This window comes from Syngnathus typhle, linkage group LG18 (genome assembly GCF_033458585.1).
Source record: "Syngnathus typhle isolate RoL2023-S1 ecotype Sweden linkage group LG18, RoL_Styp_1.0, whole genome shotgun sequence".
Lineage (NCBI taxonomy): Eukaryota > Metazoa > Chordata > Actinopteri > Syngnathiformes > Syngnathidae > Syngnathus > Syngnathus typhle.
The window spans coordinates 4,152,895-4,168,943 of NC_083755.1; the positions used below are offsets into that span (position 1 = coordinate 4,152,895).

At 42.2% G+C, this 16,049-nt stretch overlaps 2 protein-coding genes across 5 annotated transcripts; one reads left to right on the top strand and one right to left on the bottom strand.

Annotated features, from left to right (window-relative positions):
- The first annotated feature begins 81 nt into the window (after positions 1-81).
- chadlb (chondroadherin-like b) lies at positions 82-6,782 on the top strand. 3 transcript variants are annotated; one of them, XM_061264385.1, is made up of 11 exons: positions 82-193; positions 459-525; positions 1,858-2,034; positions 2,136-2,330; positions 2,563-2,718; positions 2,800-2,945; positions 3,237-3,810; positions 3,962-4,235; positions 4,392-4,804; positions 5,005-5,171; positions 5,265-6,782. In XM_061264385.1, exons 3-11 carry the CDS (start codon positions 1,858-1,860, stop codon positions 5,557-5,559), a joined length of 2,397 nt encoding a protein of 798 aa, XP_061120369.1. In that variant the 5' UTR covers positions 82-193; positions 459-525; the 3' UTR covers positions 5,560-6,782. The 3 variants fall into 3 exon arrangements, with proteins under 3 accessions (XP_061120369.1, XP_061120370.1, XP_061120368.1); XM_061264386.1 differs by lacking the exon at positions 459-525 and having other exon boundaries at positions 86-193; positions 3,237-3,518; positions 3,591-3,810; XM_061264384.1 differs by lacking the exon at positions 459-525 and having other exon boundaries at positions 86-193.
- On the bottom strand, positions 5,933-14,308 carry l3mbtl2 (L3MBTL histone methyl-lysine binding protein 2). 2 transcript variants are annotated; one of them, XM_061264388.1, is made up of 19 exons: positions 14,236-14,308; positions 13,654-13,705; positions 12,923-13,345; positions 12,726-12,843; positions 12,509-12,642; positions 12,290-12,359; positions 10,037-10,116; positions 9,670-9,787; positions 9,429-9,563; positions 9,222-9,307; positions 8,856-9,105; positions 8,696-8,760; positions 8,472-8,576; positions 8,233-8,377; positions 7,868-7,950; positions 7,548-7,782; positions 7,378-7,437; positions 7,121-7,303; positions 5,933-7,047 (listed from the first exon to the last, which is right to left on the bottom strand). In XM_061264388.1, the coding sequence occupies exons 3-19, from the start codon at positions 13,334-13,336 to the stop codon at positions 6,977-6,979; spliced, it is 2,352 nt and encodes a 783-aa protein (XP_061120372.1). In that variant the 5' UTR covers positions 13,337-13,345; positions 13,654-13,705; positions 14,236-14,308; the 3' UTR covers positions 5,933-6,976. The 2 variants fall into 2 exon arrangements, with proteins under 2 accessions (XP_061120372.1, XP_061120373.1); XM_061264389.1 differs by lacking the exon at positions 14,236-14,308 and having other exon boundaries at positions 7,378-7,434.
- Between the last annotated feature and the right edge of the window lie 1,741 nt (positions 14,309-16,049).

Here is a 16,049-nt window from a genome sequence, read left to right on the forward strand (position 1 = left end):
AATTCGTATTTGGACACACTGTGAGTCGCGCCAGAGATGACGTCATGCGTCCGAAAATCACAGGCTGTGAATTTGGACGCAGCCAGTGACTCGTCTACGCGTCAATCAACCTCAAGACTGAGTTGAGAGAGAATCAAAATGTGTTTAATTAACAGCAGAGATGAAAATGCCAACATTAATACACAAGGTTTTGGTGAGTGAAAATGAATTTATGGTACCAAACTCTTGTTCGAATGTAATTGTGCTTTTCAGTAATGAGGAAAAAGGCGCGGAAGTGAAGGTGCGAAGCTTAATTACATCATCGAACTGTGTAAACACTGTTACTACTAATTAACACTGAAAATGTTAAGATTTCACTTCAGGAGTTAAAATAAACTAACTAATAGTGTTGGTTCTGTGTATTATGTTAGTGTAAGTGACTGTATTTGCGAATGGAGGGGATAAACTTTTTTTCTGAGGTGGGGAGGGGGCAGCGGCCCATGTTAGACAGACGGCAGAACTCACCAGCAACTGGACGGAACCAAGGTGAGCTCACTTTACTATACTATTGGAAATATATATTAAATACCGAACTAGTTAAAGTTAAGAACCATTGCATGTGGGATATATCCGTCAATTAAAGTGGGTTGTACCGACATGAGAGGTTTCGAACGGTGCGCAGTAAAGTACACAGCGGCGACGCATGACAGCACAATCAGTACTTTGTTTTTGATAATTATAGCCTAAACGTGTTTCAAATACTATTTTACTGTATTAGTACTACGTTAAATCAGTCCAGGTTCGTCATCTTGCTTTCATCGCTGTATTATTGATTTGATGATATGACAACACTAAACAGACAAAACTGTTTGACGGACTTCTGTGACACTTTCTAGAAAAATTGGGGCAGTAGCAAAGTTGAAATTAATTCAATTTCAGGACGAATAAAGGAGCCCAATGATAAACCTATAGGAGTGTAAGAGTACTCAATTACAAATGATTGGTGGCCATGAAAAAGTCATGCACTGTAAATGTGTTTAACTCAGTGTATTTCTTTAGTTGGCTATAACCTCTGAGTTATGTTTACAGGACTGTGTATGTCACTTAGGACTGCATAGTTGGTAGCCTAGAATTGATGCACATCTTGCTCACACACATACACCTTCAGTGGAAAAGACATTTTGGCACCGGCCACTCAGGAGACACAGGGCGTCTTTGTGTACAACAGGCAATCCTGCATGCGTGATCCTCTGCGGTCAGCACTGTTGATCTCAAGGGGGGATGCATACACGTCGTCCTGGTGGAGGAAATTTCTCCCGTCTCTAATTTCTTGGGCCTCTCTCTTCCATGCTTCTGAAATGATGTGAAAAGTCAAATGTTCTGTAACACCATTGAATAGAACCATTCAGTTCCAACAAGCATATTAGCTTCAATCATTTATGGACACTGTAATAAAAGCTTCCTCAAGTGGGACCATCTAGAGATCTCGTATGTGGTTATACATAGAGACCGACAACCTATCACTGAGTGAGAATCGAACACACACCTTACACCAAAGTCAGACAAATAAACGTTACGCCATCAGCGACCCCGTCGGAGACTCCAAATTTCATAACATGGAGCTTTCCAAGTCCATTGTTGCGGATCTAGACGGTTGATCCAACATGGGAATGTGGTTTTAAGGCATTCCAGTGAGCACTGGGGCTGGCTCATCTTGCCAAAGTGGCACTAAGCCCCCCCCTGAGAAGCCCCCACCCCTTTCATATTAAAGGTAATGGAATGGCAGCAACACCGATTATACCCGATCATCCAACCAATATTGTTGTACAAAGAATTATATATTTCCTACTAATGCATTTTGTGTGCTTGACGTTTCAGATGTACTCCCCGCTCTCTCCTGACAAAGTGTGGGTCCCACTGCTCAGCTTCACGCTCCTCTTCCTCCTCGTGGCGCAAGCTGCAAAATGCCCAGAGCAGTGCGTATGCGACCAGATCCAGCTCGCCGTCACCTGTGTCAACAAGAACTTGACTGAGATTCCGCCCACTGTGGACGAGGTACTAATAGTGACCAGGAACTGCTGAACTGAGTTGAAGAGCTTCATTTAGACATTGTGTACATCTTGACTCATGTCAGTCTTGATTTCCCCTCTGTGCAGATTACAGTGAAATTTGACCTTCGAGGGAACGACATCCAAGAACTCCCCACCGGAGCGTTCCAAAAAACCCCGTATCTCACTCACCTATCTTTGCAACGCTGCAACATCCGTAGGGTGAAGGAGGGCGCGTTCAGAGGCCTCGGCCGTCTAGTCTTCCTCAACCTGGCAAGCAACCACATTGACATCTTGTACCAGGTGATTTTACACAATGATTTATGACATGTTGGCTTTGTATGCAAAATGATCACTTTGCAGCATGGGTTTCCATTTTTCTTTTTTTTTTGTTAGAGGACTGTCATGATTCAACCACAGTTTCTTAAACCCGCTAAAACCAATCCATGCAGTCTTCCCTTCTTTTCTAAGAAGAAACTATACAAAGTACAATTTGAATAATATATTTTATTTTTATTTGCCTTGTGACGTACAGGAGTCTTTCGACGGTCTGTCCTCATTGAAGCAGCTCATGATAGACCGGAACCGCGTTGAGGAGATCCAGCCCGGAGCCTTCTCCCAGCTCGGCTTCCTCAACCTGCTCTCGCTTACGCACAACCATCTTGTCTACATCCCTAACATGGCCTTCCAGGTAAACATAAGGCAGCCTCACACTCTGCCAAGGGTGAATTCTGCAAAAAGAGATTTTATATGTAGTACCTTCTCCCAACAGGGCTTACTGAACATCAAGTGGCTTCGCCTCAGTCACAACTCCCTGAACTACTTGGACATTGAAGCCTTCGCCGGCTTGTTCACTCTCAACCGGCTCAGCCTGGACCATAACGAGCTGCAGTTTTTCCCAACTGAGACCATGACCAGGTGGGTTGACAACATTAGCGCTGACATGAGTCGTTAATTAAAATAGAAAGATAAATGAAAAATAATGTTCTTCCAATATATTGGGGCCCTGTGTAACACAATTGTGTATTATTATTTTTAAAAAATCGGGACTTTCCTGTTAGGCTTAGGTGTCATTTTACGGCATTACAGAAAGCCCCCCAATATATGCTGAGATTCCATAAATACCTGCAGAAAGGTTTCTCAACAACAATAATAAAAAAAAAAAAAAAAAACTTGAATTTATAAATCAACAGAAGCCTTTTTGTACAGATTGCCAGAAGTGACCCGCCTGGATTTGAGCTACAATCCCATGACGTACCTGGGTGAAGAGTCTGTGTCAATGGCCAAGCTGAGCCACCTCTTCCTGGATCACATGTCCCTGCAGGATCTGGCCAACACGGCCATATCCAAGTCTCCCAATCTCATCCACTTGGATCTCAGCCATAACCAGCTGCGTGTCATGCAACCCTTCTCGGACGGCACCCCTAAGCTGGCCCGGCTCCACTTGGCCGGAAACCCCATTTACTGTAACTGCTACATGCGTCCGCTCAGGTACCAGCAAGCCTCGCTCAGCACACAAATCTCAGTGGACTCCACTCGACTTGTCTTTTCTCTGTGTTACAGGGAGTGGGCCATCCGTAGTAAGGTGAAGCTGATAGGAACATGTGCAGGACCGTTACACCTCTCCGGAGAAATCCTCGAAGCGGTCCATCCTCCGGAGCTGCGCTGTCAAAGCCAGGAGGCCATGCTGAAGGCCGAGTTTGAGGAAGCTAGTAGAAGAGCGCCGCCACCCACTGAGGCGCCGGAGAACAAAGCCAAGTGTCCCGCTAACTGCGCCTGTGAGGTGAGTGTAGATGGCAGTTATTCTAAAAGTGGTGGACTTTGCTGCTTAGTTCATTTTCCACAATAATATATTGTAAAGATTTTTTTTTAGTTGACTTCCCTTTCGAGGTTAGCGAATGAGTTCAACTTCCCCATCTCCTCCATAATATCAGGCTGAGGCATACCATTCCTCCTGTGAGAACCGCGGTCACTCCAAAATTCCTCGGGGTTTCTCTCCGGACACACGCCTCCTCGACCTGCGCGGCAACAACTTCCACTACGTCCCGAGCAACAGCTTCCCCGCCGTCTCTCAGGTGGTGTCGCTGCACCTGCAGCGCTGCAAAATTGTCGAGGTGGAGGACGGAGCTTTCAATGGCATGAAGGGCCTCATCTACTTGTACCTCTCAGAGAATCTCATCTCATCCCTCAGGCCTGAAGCATTTAAAGGTATTGAAACTATGCAAATATGAAAAAGGGAAAATGTTGACTACTTTGTGCTCCTGCCACGTTACATGGTGCTTGTCTGCATTGTTCATTTCCTTAAGAGAAGACACATGTTGCACTTTCCCCCTGTTTCTTCATTGGGTGTACTGTAATCCACAGGACTCCCTCAGCTGACTTACCTTCACCTAGAGAAGAACAACTTCACCATTTTCCCAAAAGCGGCCTTTAAACTGCTTCCGGGACTCCTTGCGCTTCATTTGGAGAACAACTCTATTTCCAAACTTGAGGCGAATGCCCTGGATGGCACTAAGAGCCTCAGAGCCCTCTACCTCACCGGAAACGCTGTTGACCACGTATCACCCAAGGCTTTGGAGCACGTGCCCGACCTTGATACGCTACACCTGGCAGGGAACAAGCTGAAAGAAGTGCCCACTGAAGCCTTGAGCAAGCTGGGGAACATGAAGGACCTGAGGTTGTCAGGGAACGCCATTCGGTGGGTTGGCCCAAATGCTTTTCAGCCTTTGGGAAAATCACTGAAGGAGCTTTATTTGGATAATATGGCATTGGAGAAGGTAGGTGGACCTTGCTGGTTGCTACAGTTGTTTCCAGAATTGTGTTAAAAAAAAGAAATGCTGCAGTTTTCAAAAATAATATCAAACTCAACAGTTCTGCAATTCATACTAATGGTAAACGCTCATTTTCATCAGTTATTTACTCCACTATGACTTTATGTGTGGCTATGAACATGACTAGTCTTATTTATTTATTGCAGATGTCTCAAAGCTCACTGGCAGGCTTGGGTCCAGGTTTGAGGAGTCTCTTCCTGGAGGGGAACCATCTGGAAGAGGTGCCGGACCTCCGTCAGTTCACCTCCTTGGAGGTCATCAACCTGGCGGACAACCCTTTGATGTGTGACTGCCCTCTGCTGCCACTACGCCTGTATGTCAATGAATAACCTATTCATTGTTTGGGGCTAGCAAAGTTTATTAATTACTTGTAAATTTGTGGTTATCTTTGACACCCTTCGTCTAGCTGGATTGAGAAAGTCAACCTAAAGGTGCGAGCCACCTGTGCCAACCCGCCTGAGCTGAGGGGCCGCAGAGTCAAAGACGTCCATGTTTTCAAGGCATGTCCAGGAGGCGATTCACTCCCTTCTGTTCCCAGTGTTGCCACAAAGCGTAGCAAGACGCCCAAGGCCACCAAACCGAAGCCGATGCACCTCAGCAGCAGAGTTAAGCAGGGTAAGATGCACAAAAGCAAATCCAATCTTCGCAAGAATCCAAAGACAAAAGGGGCCAAGAAAACAAAGAGACTGAGCATGGCGTGAACCTTAACCAAAGCTACTTTAGTTTCATGTTTGCAGTATGATGTGCTCGGATGAAAATAGGTGTTCAATCTTCATAGCGCCATTAGATGGACATTCTCTGTGAAGGTAATGCTTTTTTAAAATTTTGACCATTTGAAGTGGTCATCAAAACACAACTGACAATTGCCCTGTTGCTGGCAAGCACTTCAATTGATTTGCAAGTAGAAATAGTCAAGTGTGAAATAAAAGAAAAAAAACAAGTAAATCTTTTATCTGCTTATTTTGGAAAATGACTCTCAGAGGGAACGGATATGTACTCTCACTTTGCTCAAAGCAGCGATGAATCAAGCTTGAATTGCACCCTGTGCAAGATAATCAGACACAGACAATACAATTGATCTCAAGATTTTTTAAGACATTGACTTATAAACAAATTACAGTTTTTTTTCCATGTATAATGCGCCCCCATGTATAATACGCACCCTAAAAATGGCATGTCAATGCTGGAAAAAAGCCTGTACCCATGAATAATACGCACCCAAATTTTAGCTTATTTTTATTTTAAAGTCCCAATGATAGTCACACACGCATCTGGGTGTGGTGAAATTTGCCCTCTGCATTTGACCCATCCCCGCGTGATTTTGATCCATCCCCTGGGAGAGAGGGCAGCAGTGAGCAGCAGCGGCGCCGCGCTCTGGAATCATTTTGTGATCTAACCCCCCCAATTCCAACCTTTAATGCTGAGTGCCAAGCAAGGAGGCAATGGGTCCCATTTTTATAGTCTTTGGTATGACCCGGCCGGGTTACTTAAGTCCGTAAAGTAAAATTATTTCAGAAAAAAGATCATCTTTGGGAACAACCGGATGTTATTCTGCCGGTCAGTATGACTGCGCATGCAGTAGCAAACTCGATAGCAAAGAAATATGTGAGACTCTCAACGGGATCACCAATATTTGAGTGATGTTCCAGTTATTTATCACAATTATTTATTATTCACAATTGTCATGGTGATCTTTCTGGTGATTTCTTAACTAGGCTGGATGTATTTTTTTTGTTGGCGTTGATTTCTCCGAATGCCCAGAAAGGCACCACCGCGATCAGTTAGGTTAAAATGAAAAGAGAGGAAAGTGACGTTGTAAAGCACCATCCGTGACAAGATTTTCTTCAAAAATTGTTGTACCATGATTTTCTTCAAAAAAAAAAATAATTGTGCATTATACATGGAAAAAAACGGTACACAGTAATGGAAAAACAACAACAGGAAACAGGAAAACTTCATTTCATTTTTTTCTTCAAGTCCCTGATTCTATCCCAGTCTCCTGTGTCCACTTCTAGACCTCTGCTCAAAAACAAGTTTTCTTCTGGACACAAAAGACATAAATAGTCACCACGCATCACTTGATGTTCTGCAGTCTCTTTGCCGAGGTTTCCTGAAGTGTTATGTTTGAGCTGGACTGGTGATTAGAGTCTCCATTTCCACCTCCTCTACCTTCACCTCCACTGCAGCAACTAAAGATTTGTAACAAAGTCAGATGGTGGCCATAAATATGATAGGAAAGAAATCCAGTTTCTAATCACTTACTTTCTTGCTCCTCTGGTTCTCTTTTGGGTTGGACAAGGAGCATGTTTGGAGGAGAAGTCATGTTTTTCTTGAATGGAGGTTGAGCAGAAGCGTTGCTTAAAGGTGATTGTTGATAGTCATCACCGTCGTCGTCGTCCTTAATTTTATGAAGAAGGTGGGAGCGCTTCTTTGCATTCTTCCTCTCTAAAGTAACATGAAGAATTGGTCTGACAACATGTATGAACATAAAGCGTGTGATGGCAAGAGGGAGAACTTACTTTTTCCCCTAAAGAAGGGTACCTTTGTCTTCTTGACCTGTACCACGTGGTTTTCAACTGCTGGGGACACAGAAAGCACCATGTACGTACAATTTAATTCTCTTTGTATGCACCTAAAAGAAAAATCCTCACCACTATGAAATCTTTTTTTTTTTAGTATAAGCATTTACCGAGTCCAGGGGGTGACTGAAGCTGGTAGCCGGTGAGCTCACACCAGCCAATGGGATAGATGTCGGGGGACTCGTGGTCGACCCACTGGTCAAAGTCATCATCCCAGCCGTCAAAGTGGATGAGGAGCAAGCGTCCCACGCAACGCTTCACAGTGGCCACGCACACCAGTCGTGGTTCCATCAGGTCCACCGCTTCCAGTTTCACGTTAGGGGTGAAGCCGTGACCTGGATAGTCCTACCCAGGTGCGCAAGTACATTCCGTTGTCATGGATTCAAATTGAAAGAAATGACGCATTCATCTATTAAAAGTTGATCTTTACAGTGTTGAACAGATGTGGAGGTGCAGCTTTTGAATTGGTCTGCTCCAGGTAATCTTCCCAGTTGAAGGTCCTGGGATCAAAACCTGTCAGATTGACACTCCAGATCAGTATTAAAAGACTTTCTAAATCCAAGCACTTCATTTTTACACTTTCTCTCAAACCTTAAAAATAACTATATTTAATATTTTTTAATGTATGGATTTGGTAGAAACAAATATTTGATTCATGCATCACTGTTTCAATGACATGAAATGTTCTTCCATATTAAAATTATAGATAGATCTGGTATCATAGAACGATTCTGATACAAGATCCTGGATTTTTCCAGCGATGAGCAAACATACCACACACAATATTCCAATTACCTCGTGGCACAGTGAGTGGGATGTTATTCTTTTTGCAGAAGCCTTTGGGAAGGATTCCGTGAGAGGAAGCGTGGTAACAGAACCGGTCGGAAAGGAGCAATGACCCACTGTCAAAGCCGACCATCAGATAACCGTCTGACAGCACCTGTGAAAAGAAAGGTATGTACATCGAGGATAGAATACACGTCTGCCGTATTGTTTGAGCGTAATTTTCATTTTTTAAGTCGGACATTTTCCACCTTGTGTATAGTTGCCACGCAGATGCTGCCCAGGTTTAGAGGGTCAATAGCTTCTAGCTTCATTCCCTCCTCAAAGAAACACCCGTCCATGTAGACATATCTGGGCTGGTGATGACATATGAATGACTTAAGCGGTCCATCAATTCCATTTCCAAAAATCAGCAACAACATGAATCATTTTTATTGCATAACACATTGCAGTCCATGTAGATTTATCACTTTACCTTTTTAAAGAAGTTGTACGTACTGTCACAGTTACCCTTCAAACCAGCACCAGGTGATTTCACGCCTGTGACACAAAAAAAGAAGAAAAAGAAGGATTAAGTACCCCTCCCTAAAATTCAGAACAGAAAACAGAACAACTGATTAAAACAGGTGACTTACCGGGTGTTTTGATGTCGTGACCCACTTGTTTGGACCAACCAATCGGATGCAGGAGAGGACTAGCCAGATGGCACCAAAAATCCGTCACAATGTTGTCGGGGGAGTCGCTCTGGTCCGTGTATAACAGCCGTAGGCGCCCACCAGTAATGGATGCGATGACGGCCTTGCGGGTCCGGCTGATGTATTTGGGGTCAACCACCTCCACGCGCATGCCCACTTTGAAAGCTTGCTGCTTCAGGCTCTCGTTCAGCTAAAAGTAAGGTGATGCACATTGCGCAATCGAGTCCAACATCATACTTTGTTTACATGCTAAATTATGGATGCTTAATTCTAATTATACTCAAGTGTTTTTTTTACTAGTTTTACCTTGAGGTAGAACTCAACAGGCAAAGTGTGGGATCCCACCAACTTTTTCATCAGATATTCTTTCCAGTCAAGGATGTTGGTGACATCTACAACACACACATCATCAAAAATGCTGTCTTTTCAATCAATCTATTTACTTGTTATTTTGAAGTTTGAGGTTCTACTATATATTTGGAAGTTTCACACTTCCCAATTGTGCCTGCTCACCTTGTGGCGGCACCAGGAGCTTGCCAGTCATGGCGCTCCACCCGATGGGGTGCAGCTCGCCCGAAACGAGGCTGCACCAGAAATCACGACTGCTGTCATGCTCAAAGCCCTCGTATCGCAACAAGGCTTTGTATCCTAGCAAGAGCAGACCGGGTTTTTTTTTTTAGACAGTTTTAGTGTACTATTGTGCAATCTTAAGGAAGATTAGAAATTTACAGCACTGATGGGAACATATACGCACCTGCAATTTGTATGACAGTAGCGATCCAGTAAACCTTCGTCGCCAGCACTGCGTTGCTGTTCAAGACTTCTACTTTCATCCCCACATTGATGTCGTCCCATTGGGCACACATGGGAGCCTGTGGAAGCCAGAAATCTTTAATTAAGTGCTAATCCAATTCAAAAGCTGAAACCTTTTTCTCGATATTTGCACCTAATGTAAACTTGAAGCTTAAAATACAGACCCTTCTGCAATAGGTGCAAATCCACAATAGTGAGACTTTAAACACATTTCAACTTATTAAATGCCACATTTACAATTTGTTTAAAAAGAATTCGAAAACCCCAAAATTGCAAGCCCTGCAGCGCAAAGTATTTGACACACTCACATGTCTGAAGGAAGAGACGGATGCCCCCAAGGATGTTTCCTTCTCCAAGTAGTCACCCCAATTGAAAACTGTAACAGGTGCTAGAGAATAGATGGTAAATTAAACTTGTACGGGAACAAAAGTAAAATTTTTCAGGCTATAAATCAAACCCCCCCGGCCCCAATAAAAAGGTCTTAGAAAACAAGGCTCAAAACACAATATTTTTGTGAATTGCTCAAGACATGGCAGCGACGCTTTGTTTGACTCTGTGCACGTGTGAAGTTATTGGGCACACGTTATCCGTCAGTCAGCTGAAACAAGTGCCTGGCATCGAACACAGTTGCAATTTGAAGTTGCAGATGCCCAACAGTTTCAGACCTGTTATGTATCCAGCCGTATTTGTTTGAGACCTATCTGAAGTACGTGGCTTGTGCATATCCTGGGCCGGGTTTGTCTTCAGACTCTGAAGATGGCTGTAACCAGCCTCAACCTGCACAAGTTGAGCATGAGCACAACATATTTGAATAATAAATGATGTTAAATTGCAGTCATAGCATTTTCTAACAGACCTACAAAATTCAGGCCCGTCGACAGGTGCCTTCTGTACATGATCAATTTGCAAAAAAGGTGGAGGGCAAATTAGGATTCACAAATTGGCTCAATTCATCATTTACTCACATTTTGCATGCCCACACCAGTTTCATCACCTAAGTCACCTTCAACACGTGTCATCTGTGTATCACCTTTGATCTGCTCATATTCAATAAGCACCTCATCCACCAGCTGAAAGAAAGTTTGAACTTTGTTGACTCGTGCACGGAATCTTCAAAATATACTGACAATCAAAATTTCACAGCTCAGCGTAGCAAACTGGGATTAGGATAACATTTTTTCCCATCAGATGTGATTTATTAAATTTATGTCTATTTCCCCCTTTTTGTTAGAGAGCAGGATTGTCAAACTCATTTTTCTCACGGGCCACATACTAGTTATATTTTCCATCGGTGGGCCGCTTTCATATTAAATAAACATTACAAATTGATAAATAAGTTACGTTTGGCATTAGTTTCAAATACTACATTTATTTTAGCAAGAAACAAAGTCGATATAAAGATTTCACCGGCCACCAAAATTGATTTCCCGGGCCACATCTGGCCCCCGAGCCTTTAGTTTGATAGAGGTGTGATAAAGACCAATGTACAATAAAAATGATACAAACGATTTATCAGGAAAGCACAGTACGATTGCACGTGTGTATTACCGTATTTGAATTTTTACCGGCTTTCTTTGTGGTTTCTCAATGGTCCTCGATGCACTGTTCTTTACACCACGTGTTTTTCTATATCGGCGACTAACGATTCCCCGTGGAAACAATGTCGTTGTCAAAAGTACCCTTGGGTGTTGCACATAATAATAATAATAATAATAATCTTTGGGGAACCGATATAGGGTCCGTCCGTTCGAGCAAAAGCCGGCAACGCAACGTGACGGCATAATCCAAATACGTAATTCAGGAGAAAAAACTTTTCAGCCAGCAAATCGACAACCATGTGGCCCGATGACGTACGCCTCCCCTTATATTGATCGTGACGTGGGTACTAAAACAAAAACGACAAATAATTTTCAATGGTACAAGAGTTGCAGATACCAGTTGTTGCCAACATTAAAGGACATGTGAAATCAGGATTTTTTTCGGAGCTGTGCACGAATCAGTTAAGAAATTGATGTCATGGCAACTAATGTGTGACATATGTCGTCAGTTTGCCACTATTTTGCCAGAATGTTCTTTTGCATACATTTATCATAGCACACATAATTAAAACATTCACTTAGAAGCGACAACACACACTGAGTAAACGTACACACGGTCACAAACACACATTTTTTCAATACAAGCATCTGTCACCAGACTTTTCTGGAAGCTTGAGCCTTTTCACAGAGTCTGAAGATGACGATCATTTCCAGCTCTGTAATATCTTCATCTTGGGACTGTTGGTTGTCTGCAACTTCCAATTCCAACTCTACACTTAATGCTGAGTTAGAAAACATGTTGCACGCCGCCATTTCAGTGCTTGCATAGATAACGTTTGGGATTAAATGTGGCCCACACATGGAGTCAAACAATACAATGAGTTGCGCAATTCACAAAAATATCGTGTTATCTGCAACTTTTTTTTCTGAACACGGTATTGTATATTCATGGAGAAAGCATGAAAATAATTAACAGTTTGACCAATCAGCAGATGATTATGTGTTTGAGTGTGTAGTACTCACCATCTAGTACTGCCGAGCGAGCTTTGGTAAATTTGCTAAATATTTTGGCCTTTTTTGCAAGAGGATTTTCCTGCAGAGAAGGACGTAAAGTCCATCAAATGTGATTAAACACCGTACAGTACAGGCTGCATTTTAAGATACCTGACTGAAGGTGGGCATTTAAAAACTTATGAGTGCCAATTGTATAACGTTGTTTAGTGAAACACAATAATTTCTTACCTGCAGGCGTGCCCGCATGACGGACTTCTTGAAGCGAGATGCAAAAGAGCGTGAGCAGGTTAGACTACAGAAACGTTTGCTTTTTGAGTAAAAGCTGCTACTGCACCCACGTATACCACACGTCTCACACGCCACTGTTAAAAAAAAAAAAAAAAAAAAAAAAGCAAATTTAAATACTTTTTTTTTTTCTTTTTCCATCATTTTATTGTGCACTGACCTGTTTGTGTTACTTTAGACTGCTCGTTTTGTTGTCCTTGTTTTTGCTCATCACTTGGTCCATCTGGATCTTTTGACTGTGATGGTACTATTTCAACAATATTTGCCGGCGAAGGACTCTGTGAAAAAGATGCTGATTGAGTGACTGAAAATGTTGATGCACTTGTACATTGCTATAGAAAAACAACAACTACTCACTGTAATATTACGCTCTTTTGGTTCTGCATCAATGCTCCAATGCTTGACGGTAGCAAGGCATTTATCACAGCCAGTGCCATAACAGGAAGTGCAGTGCGGACGGACAAACACAGTGGGAACTGCTCCGGATCGCAGTTTCGGAACCCCTAAGGGTGATATGGACTCAAAGTAGTCTTTGCCAAAATGCTCGCTGCAGAGGTGACAGTTGGGTGAGGCCAACCAGTCGCTGCGAGTACGTTGAACTTGCTTCTCCCATTTACGAAATTCCTCAGGGTCTTTGGGGAATGGAAATAGTGTGACATGGTTTTCCGCAGTTTTGCCGCATCCGTACGCCACACAGTGGTAAGGCATTTCCAGTGATGCATCAGGGGTGTCTACGGTTCTTTGGGTTAGCACTTTCCTTTTGCGTGCCATCCGCTCTATCTATTAGCAAAACATTGGAGGACAATGATACATTGTAAAATAAAAGTAAAAGAAAATAATACTGTAAGATGAAGCTAGTTGAGATGTACAATTTCTTCAAAAAGGTAACAGAAAAATGTTTCATCTCATTCCTTTAAGACATCCATATTTTGTAAATATCTCAGAATTTGTCTCTATATTTAATGTATATTAATTGTCATGTTCATACAAGCAGCAGTGGCTTCCATGGGTAAACTCGTGGAGTCAATGTCCCACGTGTTATGGCTAGCAATAGCGTGTTTTCGACTCAAAGCAGACCATAAACTTACCTCCTCAGACGTTGCTGGTATTGGATCGGGATTTTCAGACGTTGGCCCATTTCTACCGACAAAGTGCAGAGAGCATATATATGTGTGTTTGCTGACATTTTCTACTGTAAATCCCTGCCGTTTACAAGCTTCTACCCAGCGAATGCATTTCTCTTTGTTCCTCCTCGGCTTTGGAAAAGATATGAAGAAAACTCCCCTCATATGATCCCGGTGAGCATATCGCGAGTCGCTCCGGCAGAAACCAAAGCAGCAGTGTTTTGTTGTTACCATAATTATTTTTGATCAGAAATAGCGAGTTGGTCCTTTTGCGCTCCTATTGTTTACTACCTGTTCGAGTAAATGTCCGACCACGCTGCGGCGCAGTTCGCTGTTCTAAAAATGGAAATTTTGTGGTAATTGTGACAAGCCCGATTGCGCTCATCTAACACGTTTGCAGCAGACCTACTCCGTCCTCCAAGTTCTGTGAATGAAACGTTACGGTGTTTTACGTCGTTGTAAATTTAATCAAACTATTCCATCAGAACGAAACGTTTTCCGAATATTGCAATAATTCGCTGAATGGATATTTTAAGTTGCACTCACAGATCAGGTTTTCACACTGATGGTACAAGTTGTTTACAGAGGAAACGACGGTCGCTTACATTCTACGTCATCATTAACTCTCGCCCGTGTTCTCGCGAGTTCACCTGTATTCTGGGACCAGAGAGGCGTGAGATTATACGTTCAATTGATAAATACTTAGAATAAAAGCATAGGTTATAAAATTCCTTCGAGTATGCGGCTCAGGTGATTCATGCCGGAATTTGTGAAATTTTAAAATAGCCCCTGCCAATGATAAAAATCGAAAATACCTCAACGTGCTGATGGTTTGAATAATCAATCAAAAATAGTTTCACTGTCAACACGTGTAATTGTTTTTACCAATACTCTCAACGAGAAACGTGACAAGATTTGCCCATAGATAATCGAGTTGCTGTTCCACCAGAATTGCACACAGTGGCGCTCATCAATTACAGTGGGATTGAAGCTGCCCATTGAGGAAACTATTGGACTTAGACCTCATCTAGTCACCATCTGTAAATCTTATGCACCTTTTCAAAACTCATGACATGCGTTCCTCCGTGCAATAGTATATTTGTGCATTATTTATGCAACAGTATGTGTGCATTATTTTTCCAACAATTTATTCTCATGAAATACATTGCATAGAATTGAATGATAAAAATATATTCAAGGTATGGTTATAATGATTCATATGCTGAGACTACTTGTTTTTTCAGTCTGCAGAAAGGATTTAGTTGGACAGAAGGAGCCTGTTGGTTCTCCATTGGACCCTAAGGTCAAAGGTAAGTATATTACCTTTTGTCTTATGGTTTGTTGTAAGGGAGATTATATTAAAATTTCTAGATAACATGAAATAACAGAATTGCCGTTGTGTTGATCTTTGTCTGTGTTTTGTGCTGGCATGTCAATCTTGTCGAGTGTGTCTCATTTTTGTAGCATTACTTTTTGTCGACAATTTATCTAGCTATACAACCTATCAAATACAATTTATTTCAAAACCACTTTTTGTTCTTTTTGTTCTTGTTGCATCTTGTCCAACATGCTCATTCTTTTGTGTTTTGGGTCAGGTTATGGTATTTTGTAAACAAATAATTGTAAGATATAATTAATTTAGTTAAATAATGTCTTAACTGGGGTGACGCAGGTTTCTGATGGGGCCATTGCACCCCGTCAATTTGGTGTTACGCCATTCTCACTCCAGCCAGGAACTGTCAGCTGCTCAGGTTGTTGAGAACGCCTATCTTTCCTTGCGCTTGGAACTAAGCAAAGGCATCACATTCTCTTTGTTGGTTGATAATCTGGCCCACATAGAAGCAAAAACTATTGGATGCAATTTGGGTTTGAAGGATGCCTTTGTGACATCATACTTGGACATTTCCTGACAGACCTCGCATACTGTATGATCATACATTTGAGGTCCTGGAAACAGTGATTGTCTTAAACTGTAAATTACAATTTAAATAACGTTGTTAACATAATATTAATGCTCGTGCAAAACAAATAACAAAACTTTGAGAGAGTTGCGCACATTATCTCCAAAGTGGATTCTATTTGGTGTAAAGTGGAGCTGCTTTGGTTCACTAAAATGTCAAAACTACTTTAATGTATATATTCTATGCACCTACAAGGAATTTGTTTATATAAAAAATCAAAAGCAGACGTTTTGAAGGGGCAAAGGATTTATTTATAATCAACTTTGAATGCAAAAGGGGGGAAACTTTTTTACCCCACCGCCGGATTGAGACGAGTCAATTTATTTTGTTGTATGCTCACTTTTATATATTTTTTTCAATTGACATCGCTTCATCCTCTCCCGCTCCCACCAGCGGAAC